This window comes from Hemiscyllium ocellatum, chromosome X (genome assembly GCF_020745735.1).
Source record: "Hemiscyllium ocellatum isolate sHemOce1 chromosome X, sHemOce1.pat.X.cur, whole genome shotgun sequence".
NCBI classification, from domain to species: Eukaryota; Metazoa; Chordata; class Chondrichthyes; order Orectolobiformes; family Hemiscylliidae; genus Hemiscyllium; species Hemiscyllium ocellatum.
Genome location: NC_083453.1, coordinates 22,383,948 through 22,401,570, shown reverse-complemented (window position 1 = coordinate 22,401,570; position 17,623 = coordinate 22,383,948). Strand labels below are relative to the sequence as shown.

Genomic DNA, 17,623 nt, shown 5'->3' with positions numbered 1-17,623 from the left:
TAAATTAATCTGTCCCTATTTGCCAGCATTTAATCCATATCACTGTAAACCCTTGCTGTTCATGTACCCATCCAAATGCCTTTTAAATGTTGAAATTGCACCTGCCTCTGGCAGCTCTTTCCATACAAGCACCATCCTCTGTGTGAAAAAGTCACCCCCAGGTCCTTTTTAAATCCTTCCATCTCACCTTAAACCTATGTCCTCTAGTTTTGGACTCCCATACCCTGGGGAACAGACCTTGACTATTCACCCTAACCATGCCCCACATGATTTTCTAAACATCTGTAAGGTCACCCCTCAGCCTCCGGTACTACTGGGAAAATAATCCCAGCCTATTCAGCCTCTCCCCATAGCTCAAACCTCCCAATCCTGGCAACATCCTTGCAACTCTTTTCTGCACCCTTTCAAGTTTCACAACATTTTTCCTATAGCAGGAAGACCAGAATTGAACGTAGTGTTCCAAAAGTGGCCTAACTGATGTCCTGTACAGCTGCAACATGATATCCCAACAACTATACTCAATGCACTGACCAATAATGGCAAGTATACCAAAGGCCTTCTTCACTATCCTGTCTACCTGTGATTCCACTTTCAAGGAACTATGAACCTGCACTCCAAGGTATCTTTGTTTGGCAACACTACCCTCTCATGAAGTGTATAAGTCCTGTCCTGATATACCTTCCCAAAATGCAACACCTCATTTACCGAAATCAAACTCCATCTGCCACTCCTTGGCCCATCTGATCAAGGTCCCGTTGTACCCTGAGATAACCTTCTTCACTGTCCACTACAACACCAATTTTGGTTTCAGCTGAAAACTTACTTATCATACCTCCTACGTTCACATCCAGATCATTCATATAAATGACTAAAAACAGTGGACCCAGCTCTGATCCTTGTAGCACACTGCTGTTCACAGGCCTCCAGTCGTAAAAACAACCTTCTGCCATCACCCTCAGTCTCCTACATTCAAGCTAACTTTGTATCCAAATGGCTAGCTCTCCCTGGATTCCGTGGGATCTAATATTGCTAACCAGTTTACCATGCTGAACCTTGTTGAGTACCTTACTGAAGACCATATAGACAACAACCGCCTGTCTGCCTTCAATCTTCTCTGTCAATTTTTCAAAACAGTCAAGTTAGTGAGACACGATTTCCCACGCACAAAGCCATGTTAAGGGCGGCACAGTGGCACAGTGGTTAGCACTGCTGCCTCACAGCGCCAGGGACCTGGGTTCAATTCCTGACTCAGGCGACTGACTGTGTGGAGTTTGCACGTTCTCCCCATGTCTGCGTGGGTTTCCTCCCACAGTCCAAAGATGTGCGGGTCAGGTGAATTGGCCATGCTAAATTGCCCATAGTGTTAGGTAAGGGGTATATGTAGGGGTATGGGTGGGTTGCGCTTCGGCGGGTCAGTGTGGACTTGTTGGGCCGAAGGGCCTGTTTCCACACTGTAAGTAATCTAATCTAGACTATCCCTAATCAGTCCTTGCCTTTCCAAATAAATTAGATCCTATCCCTCAAAATCCCCTCCACCAACCTATCCAACACTGACATCAAACTCATCAGTTTATAGTTCCCTGGCTTTTCCTTACCACCTTTCTTAAATAATGTTACCACATTAACCACCCTCCAGTCTTGATGATACAAATACCTTGGCAAGGGACCCAGCAATCACTTCCCCAGCTTCCCACAGAATTCTGTGATCGGGTCCTGGGGATTTATCCACCTTTATGCATTTTAAGATACCTGGCACCACCTCCTCTGTCATGTGGACACTTTAAGATACCACTGTTTATGCCTCCAAGCTCTGTATAGTAAATACTGATGTAAAATACTCATTTAGTATCTCACCCATCTCTTGTGGTTCCACACATAGATGGCCTTGTTGATCTTTAAGGGGTTCTATTCTCTCCCCATTTACTCCTTTGACCTTAATATATTTGTAGAATCTCTTGGGATTCTCCTTAACCCTATTTGCCAGAACTATCTCATGTCCCCTTTTTGCCCTCCTGATTTCCCTCGAGTAAAGTTCTACTGTTCTTAAATTCCTTGAGAGATTCACTCAATCTCAGCTGTCTAGATGTGCCATATGCTTCCTTCTTTTTCTGGACCAGACCGTCAATTTCTGTAGTCATTCAGCATTCTCAACACCTACCAGCCTTTCCCTTCATACTAACAGGGACATACTGCCTCTGGACTCTTGTTATCTTATTTTTGAAGATCTCCCACTTTCCAACTGTCCCTTTACCTGCGAATAGCCTCTCCCAATCAATTTTTGAACGTTCTTTCCTAATATTGTCAAAATTGGCCTTACTCTAATTTAGAACTTTAACTTTTAGACCAGATCTATCTTTTTCTATAGCTATTTTAAAACTAATAGAATTATGGTAATTGGCCCCAAAGTGTTCCCCCACTGACACCTCAATTACTTGCCCTGCTTTTATTCCATGGAGAAGGTCAGGTTTTGCTCCTTCTCTAGTAGGTCCATCCACATGTTGAATAAGAAAATTTTCTTATACACACTTTTTAAAAAATCCTCTCAATCTAAGCCCTTAACACTATGGCAGTCCCAGTCTATGCTTGGAAAGTTAAAATCCCCTACCATTACAACCCTATCATTCTTTCAGAACTCCGTCTCTTCACAAATTTGCTTCTCAATTTCCTGCTGACTTTTGACAGGGGGCCGACAGTACGATCCCAAAAAGGTGATCATCCCTTTATTATTTTTCAGTTCCACCCAAATAACCTCAGTGGACATGCTCCCTGGAATATCCTTCCCAAGTACAGCCAAAATGAAATCCCTAACCAAAAACGCCACTCCCTCTCCTCTCTTGCCCCTCTCCCCCTCTCTGTCCTTCCTATACCATCTATACCCTGGAACATCAAGCTGCTAATCCTGCCCTTCCCCCATCCACATCTGTAAACACTATGGTATCCCAGTCCCACGTTCCCAACCATGCCGGGTTTATCTGCCTTACCTGTCATGCCTCTTGCATTGAAATAAATGTAGTTTAATTTATCAGTCTTACCTCATCCTCTGCTTTGCTCTTGCCTGCCTTGACTATTTAACTTGCTCCTCTTTTCAAAATATACCAGCCTCAAACTTTCTTTTCTCATTATCTCTCTGGTCCCATCCATTCCCCCATCCCACCCTTACTAGTTTAAAAGTCCTGAATAGCACTAGCAAATCTCCCCACCAGGATTTTGGGCCCTTCCAATTCAGGTACAACCTGTCCTTCTTATTCAGGTCATTTTTACCACAGGAGAGATTCCAAAAGATCCAAAAGTGTGAATCCCTTCACCTGCACTGGCTCCTCAGTCACGCATTCATCTGCTCTATCCTCCTATTCCTACTCTCACTAGCAATGGGCTGAATGGCCTTCCCCATCTGTAACTATCTTCAGCACAATTACTGCAACAGAAATGAAGAATCAAGAAGAGCGCGAGAAACAGCACGGTAAATCCGTGAACACATGTCAACAGTGGGATGGGTAGACAGAGTTGGACAACCACTTGTGAGTTCACTTAAACAAACTCTTAGAATTTCACATTGTGCCATTCACTCACTCCCTCGGTTGGGAGGCAGGTAACTACATTTTCCCACTGTGGATACTGATTCAGACAAGTTTCGCCGCTATCTAAAGCAAAGCAGTTGATGCCATGGGATAAGATAACTTCAGTACAGGCAGGTTGATTAGATGCCCACTTTGCCGCATACGCTGATATGGCAGTGATGTCAGTCAATAAACTGGTTAACAGATTGAAAAACAAAAGGAAACCTTCATGCAAAAAAAATTTGGAAAGGTGGAATGACTATCACTTCTAGTGAAGTCTCCTCCACCTGATTTCTAACTGACACCAGCACTCACCTGGTGTGGTAACTCCAATGTCATGTCCTATTCTGAGATGCAATTCACCTTGCTCTGGGGTTCTCCACTTATCTTTTTTCAAACTTTGACTGACTATCAGTCTCCCAGCTATCTCCTCACACTAGTAACTCAATGCAAACCTGGCAGCCTCCCTTGCTTCTTGCCTATAGCTGTTCCTGTGTACTTGTGAGAGCCACTGGGACTCACCAGCTATTCTTTCCTTACCATATGCCTCCATAAGCCATCGTGTCCAGTTCCGGTTTCTTCACTTACTGCTTCTTGGCACACCTATTCTCCAGGTTTTTATAAACACTTCATTCCTTCAACTTTTGTCAATAAGCCAAGAAAACGGAAGACTGGAACCACCTTAAAGTACCGCAGGACATAAAGAGGACCAGAGCCATACTGGCTAAAATCACTATGTTTCTTTGAATCCCAGTTTGTAATTGACAAATTTAGCACTGAGCCTGCGCAAGTGACAACTAAACCTCTCTCTGATCCTCTTGATCACATGGCTTACTTGAAGGTTGTCACCGATGAGGCAAGCGGCCTTAAATCAAACTACAGAGACAGACTGAAGCCATTGACAGCTCACACAAATTATTACACTGAGGCCTAAAGACCACCCTTTGAGCCTCCACGTTCAGGAACATGCTAGGAGTCTGCTATCAGTTATAACAATGATGTGGAGGAGCTGGTTTTGGACCAGGGTGGACAAAGTTTAAAAAAAAAATCACACAAACGCCAGGTTATAGTCCAATAGGTTTAATTGGAAGCAGTAGCTTTCGGAGCTCTGCTCCTTCATCAGGTAGTTGTGGAACAGGATAAGACACAGGATTTATTGCAAAAGATTACAGCGTCATGTAACTGAAATTATATTTTGAACAAACCGAGATTGCTGTTAACTCTTTCGTCTTTTAGAATGGCTTGCAGGTTTTGGTTCATTGATATGTAAATCCCAGAACTTTTTTTTAAGTCACATTCTCAAGGTAACTTTTATATAAAAAAAAGGTGACATCTCAGCTCAGACAATGCATTGAAGGTGTGAGGTTAGAGTCTGTCTGTATCCCAATCTTGAGTCAGACTGGTTCTATTTCCAAAATAGGAATTTATAAAATATTACATGATTGACTGCCTGCATTGAATGCCTGCAGATTGTGCACTTTCTTTTATTATAAAACCTTAAGTTGTCTCGAGAATGGGAGTTAAAAGAAGTTCTGGGATTTACACATTAATGAACCGAAACCTGCAACCCATTCTAAAAGACGAAAGACTTAACAGCAATCTCGGTTTGTTCAATATGTAACTTCAGTTACATGACGCTGTAATCTTTTGCTATAAATTCTGTGTGTTATGATCTTGTTCCACAGCTACCCAATGAAGGAGCAGCGCTCCAAAAGCTAATGCTTCCAAGTAAACCTATTGGACTATAACCTGGTGTTGTGTGATTTTTAAAATCTGTTATAATGCCCACAAACAAAAACAGAAATTGCTGAAAATCTCAGCAGGTCTGGCAGCATTTGTGGAGAGAAAGCTGAGTTAACAAGCACTGAGGCTCCCAAGCACTGAGGATGTCACCTAGACAGGGGACGAAACATTTGCAACACAAACTCACAGCTCGGCGAACATAACCACAACAACGAGCACCTGAGCGACAAATCTTCTCCCAAACTTTGAGCTGAGTTAACATTTTGAGTCCAGTGACGCTTCTTCAGAAGTGTTGTGAAGAAAAGTCCCCAGACTCGAGACGTTAACTCTGCTTCCTCTCCACATATACGGCCAGACTTTCTCCAGCGATTTCTGTTTTTGTTTCAGATTTCCAGCATCTGCAGTTCCCTGTTTAAGTTATAACATTCAATGTGGTCTTAATCGATACTGATGGAAAGGTGAATATTGGCCATGATACCAGGGGTGAACATCTCAGTCCTCTTTGAAATAGTGCCACATAATATTTTTTTGTCCAACTAAGAGGTTAGATGGGCATTTCAGTTTAATGTCTCATCCAAAAAGAAGTGTTACCTCCAACAGTGCAACACTCCCACAGTACTACAGTAAATTTCCAGACAGGCAGTAGTTGAAATCCAAATACTCCTTCCTTCAACAAATGTTTGATGGCGTTTCAAACTGTTAGCAATTGCAATCACTGAAATTGTCTGTAATTATATACTAAGAGGGATAACAGACAATTCATTTTGATTTTCTGATGAATACTGACAGCAAATTGGAAAAATTAAATCTTTTCTCAATTCAGGCATTTTATGAATTTTCACCTACGTAGTTGCATTTTCATTAATTCATTTGTTAGCTGTAATTAAACCATTCTTAAAGACTGCACATGTATAGGTGAGCTACAGGTTTGGCTTGTGTTACCGAAAAACAGATTTAAAAGGAAAAATTAAACTTTGGATGCTATTGGCTGACACATGAACTGGAGGAGGCCATTTTACCCTTTCTTGAGGCTGTTGCACATGAACAGGAGGAGGCAATTTTTTTTTTTACACAGAGCGAGGTAAATTAGCGAAGCCAACCATATTATGACAGGCATGGGGCAATATTGGGGTCAAATGAGCTTTTAATAAACTCAATTAACCCTTAAATTATTTATCTACATACAATGGATGCGCAGGTAATAGGCTAGACGATCCCTACTAGGTGTGCCCCCTCCCCAACCCCCACCAAAAATATACCCCGTGGAGACATGTAATATCCAACCCACCAATCTGTTCTGCAAGCCCTTGGAGTCTATTTAGCTTGCAATGCCCATTTGTTGCTTGCTTCCCAGATCTAAAGTTACAAGACTTATCTCATCATTCCATGGCTCCCACCTCATCTCTCTAAAGTTCCTTTAACCCTACTACCCTCTAAGATATCTGTGCTCCTCCAATTCCAGCTCCTGAGCATCCTGGTTTTAATTGCTCCCCTGCTGGCAGCCCGGAGCTTGGAATTCTTTCCCTAAACCTCTCCACATCCCTACCTCTAACTCTGCCTTTAAAGACATTCCTTGCAAGTTTACTCTTTGGCTAAACTCTTGATTACCTGTCCCAAAATCTCACACGGCTTGATGTCGAATAGCATCTAACAGGCACTTTGGTAGATGTGCCTCACAAATGCAAGTTATTGTGAAAAACACGTGCATTCGAAAGCTTTTGCACAGGTGCAGTCGAGTTTGCTCAGCAAGTGAAACTGACATCCTACCCAATATGCGAGTCAGTTCCACAGCACAGAGATCTCTTGGGCAATATTCCAATCCCATTCCTTCAAGCAATTCAATAACATAAATAAAGCATTCAAGGCAGCTAAGCTCTCACCCACCGCCCCCACACTTTGACAAGGATTGCAAAAGCATCCTATCAGTTAGAACAGATTCTTTTCTAGTTTGTGGTTTTAAGTACAGCTGCAAATTTAACTGGAGGTAAGGAAAAGCCAAAAAAAATGGACAGGAAAAGGGAAAACAGGGAGAAAAAGGAAGAAAATATGAAAGGAGACAAAAATGTTGCAAATAAAAAAGGGTGAGAAAAGAATTATGTACAAGGTTTTAAAACCAGTGTATTTAGGGAGCATGAAGATACATGGGTAAACAGCCAACTTTACATTATATAAAACTCACAAATTCACACACACACACGCAACAACTATGACACAGTGCACATAAATATTTACAGCATTGTCACTAACCAAACTCCAGATTTTGGCATTTCTGTTAAAAGACAAGTGGCAGAATGAGGTGATATAGTTACATCTACAAAATGCAGTAATTGTTTCAATCTCTTCTCTCTTTTCCATCTCTGAAAAGCATTGACATCAACTCTGCCTTCTGCTACCTCACCCAGGTAGCCATTCTCCCTCTGCAAACCTCACAGCAGACAAAACTTTTCACTTGGACAGAGACACAAGTGACAAGTGGTCATTACAAACACAATCCAATCAAACTGGTCTATTGACTTCAATCAAAAGGAACATTCCCTGGAGTTGTTCAGGGAGAGGTGGGCACTGCAGGGAGTGGAGTGCATCATTTCCCCCTCTAACTCTATTTTGATTTAGCCCTGCCCTCCCCTTCACTGTTTGATCACACAGCATTGCCCTTTGATGTGAAGGGCACTGCTTGTCACTGGACCACTTGGGTGTTTTCCTATCTTCCTGGTGGTGGAAATTGAATAAAGATTTGTGCACTATGTGTCTCTCACTGTGTCTCACACCTGCACACACACACCTGGGGAAAAAATAAGCACTCCCGCAGTTAGGCAGTAGTGTGGGGGTTTAAAAAAAATCAAAAGGAACATTAGTTCCAGGGAGAGGAAAACTGGTGGCTAATCCAACTGTCTTATATCCCTTCCAAAGTTGAAAGTTTTGCCCCACTTCAGCAGACCACATGACTGTAGATGGGATCACAGACAGGCCTGGATTTTATCCAAATCAAACAAAACACACAGACACCATTTCCACATTCCAGTTACAGGAGAGTGATCAGGAGATGGGTGCCTTAGCTGAATTTTCCTCTGCTTAATCCAGAGGGGTGAGCACAGATCAACAAAACAAAAAGGGGACTATAGTGATTGTGACAAGGTCAGCCAGCTGGACCTCACAGAATATGAGTTCCCTTATTGGGGCTGTTAATCAGGTCCAATCAGGGAGCCCTGGCTGACATAGAAAAAGGGTTAGTGTCAGAGATGCTGACACTCTGCCTGACTCAGAGGCAGTACTATAGTCAAGGACTGTTCATGTGTAAATAGAGGATGACTTGGTGATGGGATACCAGCCTCTGTGGAGTTATTTCAGGGACTTTCCTTGCTCAGTGAGCTTAGTATGACATACAGGTATTTATTTCTTTATTTAGCCAAAGGAAGTGATGATCAATTACTTTCCTTTAAAACACAAACTATGATTCAGAGGGTAGTATCCTTGCCTCTGTGTCAGAAGGTTCAAGTCTAACCCTATCACAGAACAGAGACTACAGCATAAACTTTAGATTGACACTTCAATTGAGTCTTGTGGGAGTGCTGCACTCTCAGAGAGACTGTCTTTTGGACAACGCATTAAACTGAGACATTTTCATCTGGCTGTAACAATCCTCTGGCACTATTTAAAGAACACAGAAATTAATCCTAATGCCCCAGCCAAGATTCATCCCTTAAACATGACTTAAACATTTAGAGTCATAGAGATGTGCAGCACGGATACAGACCCTTCGGTCCAACTCGTCCATGCCGACCAGATATCCTAACCTAATCTAGTCCCATTTTCCAGTACTCGGTCCTATCCCTCAACTTTTACTATTCCTATATAGTACCCATCCAGATGCCTTTTAAATGCTGTAATTGTACCTGCCTCCACCACCTTTTCTGGTAGCTTATTCCATACAAGCACCATCCTCTGCATGAAAACATTGACCCTTGGGTCCCTTCCCACCATAAACCTATGCCCTCTAGTTCTGAACTCTTTCACCCCACAGAAAAGACCTTCTCTATTTATCCTATCCATACCTCTCATGACTTTATCAACCTTTATAAGGTCACCCTCAGCCTCTGACACTCCAAGAAAAACAGCCCCAGCCTATTCAACCTCTCCCCATAGCTCAAATCCTCCAACCCTGGCAACATCTTGTCATTTTTTTTTCTGAATCCTTTCAAGTTTCACAACACCCTTCCAATAGGAGAAAGACCAGAATTGCACGCAATATTCCAAAAGTGGCCTAACCAATGTCCTGTACAGCCACAAAATGACCTCCCAACTCCTGTACTCGATACGCTGACAAATAAAGGAAAGCATACCAAACACCCTCTTCATTATCCTATATACCTGTGACTCCACTTTCAAGGAGCTATGAACCTGCACTCCAAGGTCTCTTTGTTCAGCAACACTCCCCAGGACCTTACCATTAAGTGTAAAAGTCTGCTGATTTGCCTTTCCAAAATGCTTATTATTTGCTATTTGTACAAGTAAACTGGCTGCTATGATTCCTAAATTAAAACAGGGACCATACTTTGAAAGAACTTCCATTACATATGAAGCACTTTGCAATGTCTTGAGGTCACACAAGACACAATATAAATGCAAGTTCTTACTTTCTTTCAACAAAGCACTGTCTGTCCTCATTTGGCTGGACTCGTCAGATTAAGTGGATTCCTGAAGAAGGGCTCATGCCCGAAACGTCGATTCTCCTGGCTCCTTGGATGCTGCCTGACCTGCTGCGCTTTTCCAGCAACACATTTTCAGCTTGTCAGATTAAGTCTCTACCAGCCAGTATTGGCAGTCGGGGCAAAGTAAATACTGAAAATATGTATGGAAAAGACCTTCCAATTATTCAGAGACTAAAATCCTAATCCTAATCCTAATTGTTCCCAGGCTGGATTGATGGGGAAAATGAATTAAGTTTGCAGGACAAAAGGAAGCAATTTTGCTTTGGGCTGTGCAGCCTCATAAGCTTCTTACTCTTCCTACTTCATCTGGCCCAGCAACCTAAGTTTCCATTCTTTTCTCCCTCATGTACTATCGAGCTTCCCCAATTCCTTTTTGGTAAACATTTTAAAATTAGCTGCATGATGATCTGATGGTGTAAGCAATTAACACACATCTCCTTCACTGTGGAATTTGGGGTTGCCAATAACCCTTGTGTACCTGCGGTAATCCCTTGGAACATGGATCACACATGCTCAAGGCAAGAGTCTGGGTAGGCGAAAGTGAGGACTGTAGATCCTTTTCCTGCTCCTCGGATGCTGCCTGACCTGCTGTGCTTTTCCAGCACCACTCTAATCTTGGCACAAATCTGCATGTGGAGCCTGTTAACGTGGGGAGGCTGTCGTGCGGCAGTTTCCATACCATCCTGGCTGACCAGGAAACTCTCCCGCTCTGACAGCCTGCCATAGGAGAATTAGAAGGATTTACTGATTGATCATCACTTGAACTACAGCTTCTGGTCCAGAGATACAGGCATTACCACTGTTCCAGAAGGTCTCTGACAAACCCAGACTGATGAGATGAAAATTCCCCTTTGCTTGCTACCTGTGGTTACGTTATGTTAGGATGAGATATGAAGGCTCAGTTCGGGCGCTTGAGAGTTACAAATTAGCCAGGAAAGACCTAAAGAAAGAGTTAAGAAGAGCCAGGAGGGACCATGAGAAGTTGTTGGTAGATAGGATCAAGGAAAACCATAAGGGTTTCTATAGGTATATCAGGAATAAAAGAATGACTAGAGTAATATTAGGGCCAATCAAGGATAGTAGCAGGAAGTTGTGCATGGAGTCAGTGGAGATAGGGGAAGTGCTAAATTAATACTTTTCATCAGTATTCATACTAGAAAAAGACAATGTTGCCAAGGAGAATATTGAGATACAGTCTACTAGACTAGATGGGATTGAGGTTCACAAGGAGGAGGTGATAGCAACTCTGGAAAGCGTAAAAATAGATAAGTCCTTTGGGCCAGATGGGATTTATCCTCGGATGCACTGGGAAGCCGGGGTGGGGGGATTGCCGAGCCTTTGGCTTTGATCTTTTTGTCGTCATTGTCTACAGGAATAGTGCCAGAAGACTGGAGGATGGCAAATGTTGTTCCCTTGTTCAAGAAGGGGAGTAGAGAAAACCCTGGTAACTATAGACCAGTGAGCCTTACTTCGGTTGTGGGTAAAGTGTTGGAAAAGGTTATAAGAGATAGGATTTTTAATCATCTAGAAAGGAATAAGTTGTTTAGGAATAGTCAACACAGTTTTGTGAAGGGGAGGCTGTGCCTCACAAACCTTACGGAGTTCTTTGAGAAGGTGACCAAACAGCTGGATGAGGGTAAAGCGTTAATGTGGTGTATATGGATTTCAGTAAGACATTTGATAAGGTTCCCCACGGTAGGCTATTGCACAAAATATGGAGGCATGGGATTGAGAATGATTTAGTGGTTTGGTTCAGAAATTGGCTGAAAGGTGGTTGATGGGAAATGTTCATCCTGGAGTTCAGTTCCTAGTGGTGTACCGCAAGGATTTGTTTTGGGTCTACTGCTGTTTGTCATTTTTTATAAATGACATGGATGAGGGCATGGAAGAATGGGTTGGTAAATTTGCGGATGGCACTAAGCTTGGTAGAGTTGTGGATAGTGCTGAAGGATGTTGGGGGTTACTGAGGGTCATAGATAAGCTGCAGAGCTGGGCTGAGAGGTGGCAAATGGAGTTTAATGTGGAGAAGTGTGAGGTGATTCACTTTGGAAGGAGCAACAGGAATCAAGAGTACTGGGCTAATGGTAAGGTTCTTGGTAGTGTTGCTGAGCAGAGGGATCTTGGTGTCCATGTACATTAATCCCTGAAAGTTGTCGCCTAGATTGATAGGGTTGTGAAGAAGGCATACGATGTCTTAGCTTTTATTGGTAGAGGAATTGAATTTCAGAACCATGAGGTTTTGCTGCAGCTGTACAAAACTCTGGTGCGGCCGCACGTGAAGTATTGTGTACAGTTCTGGTCACCGCATTATAGGAAGGATGTGGAAGCTTTGGAAAGGGTTCAGAGATTTACCAGGATGTTGCCTGGTATGGAGGGAAGATCTTCTGAGGAAAGGCTGAGAGACTTGAGGTTGTTTTCCTTGGAGAGGAGAAGGTTGACAGGTGACATAATTGAGACATAAGATAATCAGAGGATTAGATAGGGTGGACAGTGAGAGTCTTTATGGGTGGCACGGTGGCACAGTGGTTAGCACTGCTGTCTCACAGCGCCTGAGACCCGGGTTCAATTCCCGACTCAGGCGACTGACTGTGTGGAGTTTGCACGTTCTCCCCGTGTCTGCGTGGGTTTCCTCCGGGTGCTCCAGTTTCCTCCCACAGTCCAAAGATGTGCGGGTCAGGTGAATTGGCCATGCTAAATTGCCCGTAGTGTTAGGTAGGGGTAAATGTAGGGTATGGGTGGGTTGCGCTTCGGCGGGTTGGTGTGGACTTCCACACTAAGTAATCTAATCTGATGGCTAGCACAAGGGGGCACAGCTTTAAATTGAGAGGTGATAGTTATAGGACAGATGTCAGAGGTAGTTTCTTTACTCAGAGAGTAGTAGGGGCGTGGTATACTGTCTGCAACAGTAGTAGACTTTCCAACTTTAAGGGCATTTAAATGGTGATTGGATAGACAAATGGATGAAAATGAGTAGTGCAGGTTAGATGGGCTTCAGATTGGTTACACAGGTCAACGCAACATTGAGGGCCAAAAGGCCTGTACTGTGCAAGACATGGGCTTAAAGCATAAAATTAATGTGATGTTCCCTTATTCCATGAGGCCACACACTGCCTGGTGTGGAGAATGGAATTATTGTCCTGGTGCAATAGGGGTTTCAGCACTGTCAACATCCAATGTGGCAATGTAAATTTCACAAAGACTTTTAAAATGACAATCACGCCCTCAATTTAAAAAAATACTATTTTGTATCCAGCAAACACAAAACCAGCAACATCTGCATCAACTGTATGCAGATCAAACTGTTAAAAGTAACCACATAATAGCGTACAATGGAACTGTGTGGCTGTAATGTGGGTGATCCAAAGGCTATTTTGAGGGTCACAACTGCTGCCAGAATTGTAATTTTAAATAATTTCCAAGAAATGGAGGAAAAAAAGCATAAGACAGACAGGCTGGGCTGAATGTCCTTCTCCTGTGCTGTATAATCCTGCGGTGCTCTTTAGCATAATGTTGTTTAAGTTCACTTCAGGTAAGAAAATAGAAACAAATTTTCATGTTAAACCCTAAAACCAATGTATCTAATTCTCAGCCAATACAATTTAATGGAGCGAAGCAACTTCATTTCTTCACTGTCCAACATTGCTAAAGTTGATATATTTCATTTGTCTACAGACTCAAGCCTATTACAGAAAAGCCAAACATCATCCTCCTGTGGATTTTTATCCAAGCAGGCCTCTCCCTATAAAATGGAACATACAGTCAAAGACATGCTTTCTATGATACCTTTCACAACTTTAGGACAACTTAAGGCACTTACAGCCATAAAAATACTCTTGAAATGTAGGCACTCTTATAATGCAGGAAGGAAAGCCACTTTATATTTAGCAAGCTCCCACAAACAGTAATGTGATAGTAACTAAACAATTATTTTTAAGTTATATTGCTAGAGAGATAAATGTTGGTCAGGACATCAGGAGAACTCCCCTGCAATCAAAATAGTGCCACTTTATATCTACCTGAAGGGACAGTTTAATGTTGCATCTGAAAAATAGCAACCCCCCCCACCCCCCACAGTGCAGTACTCCCTTGTTCTGCAATGGATTATTTTATTAAATCTCTGGGAGTTTGAATCAGATTTCTTCTCAGGACTTAGAGGCAAGAACAATAACAAGCTCAGCACATACTCCATTTGTGCACGTAGAGTCATAGAAATGTACAGCATGGAAACAGATCCCTCGGTCCAACTCGTCCATACTGACTAGGTGTCCCAACCTAATCTAGGCCCACTTGCCAGCATTTAGCCCATATCCCTCCAAACCCTTCCTATTCATATACCCATCCAGATGCCTTTTAAATGCTGTAATTGTATCAGCCTCCACCACTTCCTCTGGCAGCTCATTCCATACACATACCACCCTCTACGTGAAAAAGTTGCCCCTTAGGTCTCTTCTATCTTTCCCCTCTCACCCTAAACCTATGTCCTCTAATTCTGGACTCACACAACCCAGGGAAAAGAATTTGTCTATTTATCCTATCCATGCCCCGATGATTTTATAAACCTCTATAAGGTCACCCCTCAGCCTCCGACGCTCCAGGGGAAACAGCCCCAGCCTATTCAGCCTCTCCCTATAGCTCAAACCCTATGGCAACATTCTTAGAAATCTTTTCTGAACTCTTTCAAGTTTCATAACATCCTTCCAATAGGAAGGAGACCAGAATTGCACGCAGTACTCCAAAAGTGGCCTAACCAATGCATGTAGCAGAACAGCAATTATTATGGTCTAACCCCTCATTCAGCATAAACTATCATCAAGTTCTTGCTATATTGCTATGTTTATCCACAAGGCAAACAATGTAACAATACAATACAAAAAGACAAAACTCTTAGTTGTGCTTCACTTCATTCCCTAGTGGAAGCAGATATTAATATTTACCATTGTTGAATGTGCTCTGCTCTGTAAAATGAGATTCAACAAAAGGTGGTTTCAGACACGCCAATACTAACTATGGCAGATTTCCCCTGGTCACTTAAAATTCACTTAGGATTTCATGAGAACTAACACAGTGGAAATCAGCCCACCATGTTCACAATGTGACTAAGGCACAGCAACCAAAAGAAAATCTTCCCCATGCACCAGAAACCACTTGGTTATAGACAATGAAGCACATTCCAGCAAGCATAGCTGAAGTGAAAGAGCATCTTTGACCATCTCAGCTCACATCTGTAATCCATTCTTAAGTGTAAAGGACAGACTCAAATTGGGGGCAATTTTAACCTTATTTGCTCATTCGGAATGTGATGGGAACAGATGTAATCCTGATTACACCCATCCAGTATCACTGTCCATAATGGATGGGGTCAGAAACTGCATCCCATGTGATCCCATAGATTTCCTGCTTCTCAATCTAGGTTAAAATTGCTCCATGCGAACTAATGCACAGTGTAACAAAGCAGCAATCTTCTCAAATAGTTTAAGCATACTTGTAGACAGATAGCAAAGTATAGAATCATTGATCCTTCCTCCATATTCTCCTTAATAGCACCATGGAAATAGGGGGGCGGGGTCTTTTTTTAATCAGTTTTCCATCTTTTTGATTGGTACTGAGCCACGAATTCAGTGAGTGATTATTTCCATCCTGCAGGATGATTGATATAGAAATTGTGGCATAAAAATCCCTAATCACCAAGAGTATCTTACCCAATTTAGTTGAACCAAAAGACAAAACTCACAAATTCAGATTTGGCCTCAATATAAATTTCAAGAACAAAACCTGATGTTCATTTTGTCATCATCAACTCTCATGAACGCCAGATCCCAGCTACCTCAGCCCCATTTCCTGCTGGTCTCTCTGACATTCAGCCACTCCCCCCACCCCCAGCTGAATCCCAAATTTATTTTGGTCAGTTCTGTAAAAGGACCTCTCCACACTGGAACTATGTCAGTTCTCACAAAGACACCAATAACCTTTCCCCTGCTGATTTCAGAACAGTTCCAATGTTGCTGTTGCCAGGGCTCTTAAGCTACACCGTTTATAATATCACTCACTCAATAAAAGCAATTAAAACTATCTTTTTTGTCAACAGCAACCTGGAAAGAGGAGGCCATGCAGCCCTTTGTACCTGTTTCACCGCTTCAATTAGATCATGATTGATCTGATTCCTAATTCTGCTTAACCGCCTTGGTTCCACATCACCGAATGCCCTTACCGAACAGAAATCAATCAATCAATCTCAGTTTTGGGAGGTAGACGGAAACAGTTCCAGATTCCCATTCCCCTTTGTGTGTGAAGACGTGCTCCCAGAGCACCCCCCGCCGCGCTCGAATTTCTCTTCTGAAGATTTCCCCCCTCCACCAAAAAAAAGGGGAACGGGTACATTGAAAGAAACCGTCAAATTCTTTTATTATTTTTACACACCTTAGTTAGATCATCCTTAAATCTTCTATACTCGAGGGAATAACAATATTTCAATACCAGTAAAATGTATATTCCCAGAAATGTACAAACGCTGTTTATTCATTATTCCTTTAACAACCTTCGGTGCAAACCCTGGTGCTGAGAATCGTGCCTCATCGGGGATATGTGAGCAGAATGTACTATCTCAGCATTTATGCTCACTGTACCTGGTCTGGTCCCTGGAAACAGATCCTGCACAATGGGCTCTCGGTGCTGCTGAGAGACACCGAGTCCATCCCCGTCTGGAGGGGCGCATTCCTCTCCTTCTCTTCCTGTCCCCCTCCAGCTCCGGCACCTTCCGTCCCGTAACAATCCTCGTCGGCCTGGGACGAGCAATTGGGGAACGGAGGCCAGCCGCATCCCGAACCGGCCAGCCGCCCTCCTCCTCCTCCTCCTCCTTCCTCTTCTCCTTCCCTCCTCTGGCCCGTTTCTAAATCCTGCTCGCTCCTTTGCATCGTAAAAGATCTCATCAAAACCAGCACTTTTAGGTCATTGAAAACCATGCGGATGTGATACTTAAACATCATTTACATCTGGTGTTTGCACTAAATCAGATGCAAAACAACAAAAAAAAGTCGATTATCGATCACTGCTAAAATAAAAAAGAAACGTTTAAAAAGCCTGGCAACAAAATTCCTCGGCTGAGCATTGAATTGGTGCTGCGGAAGAAATTGCCGGTGCCATTGTGGGAGCGCGTCCCATTGTCCGCGGCTTATCCCGAGGAGAGGGCGCCGCTCTCTTCTCCCGCGCCGCTCAACGCCATCCCGCTCCTCCCCAGCACCAGGCGCCGCCCGCCGGCTTCTTTCATCTTTTCTCGCCACATTCCCCAACCCGCGCACGTCTAAACCCGACGTGTGCGCGTCTCAAAGCAGCCAGAGCCCTGCCTTCATCTCCTGAGAGCAAGCAGGAGCCAGGCCCGCCCTCCCGCTGCCCCCTTTTTGCACTTGTTTGAGATCACCCAGCTGAACACCTCTTCCTCCCAGGGTTACTACCTTCTATTACATATTTATTTGGCATTTTATCCGCCCTCCTCCCACACACCATTGAAATTTAGCAGCTGCACGTTGACGTCGTCCACGTGTGACTTTCCCGCGGAAACAGCTTCCTACTCCGTTTTAATGGATTGAATTGGACAGCGGTTGCCCGGGAATCACATCT

General features: G+C 43.2%; 1 protein-coding gene across 1 annotated transcript in view; it reads right to left on the bottom strand.

Moving 5' to 3' along the window:
* The window catches only part of LOC132805769 (E3 ubiquitin-protein ligase MARCHF9-like), a 56,822-nt gene extending 39,404 nt beyond the window's left edge, over window positions 1-17,418 (bottom strand). The window contains exon 1 of the mRNA XM_060821012.1: window positions 16,633-17,418. Coding sequence (XP_060676995.1) covers window positions 16,633-16,992 — 360 coding nt within the window. The 5' untranslated portion in view covers window positions 16,993-17,418. The remainder of the gene's footprint in view (window positions 1-16,632) is intronic.
* Window positions 17,419-17,623: the final 205 nt, after the last annotated feature.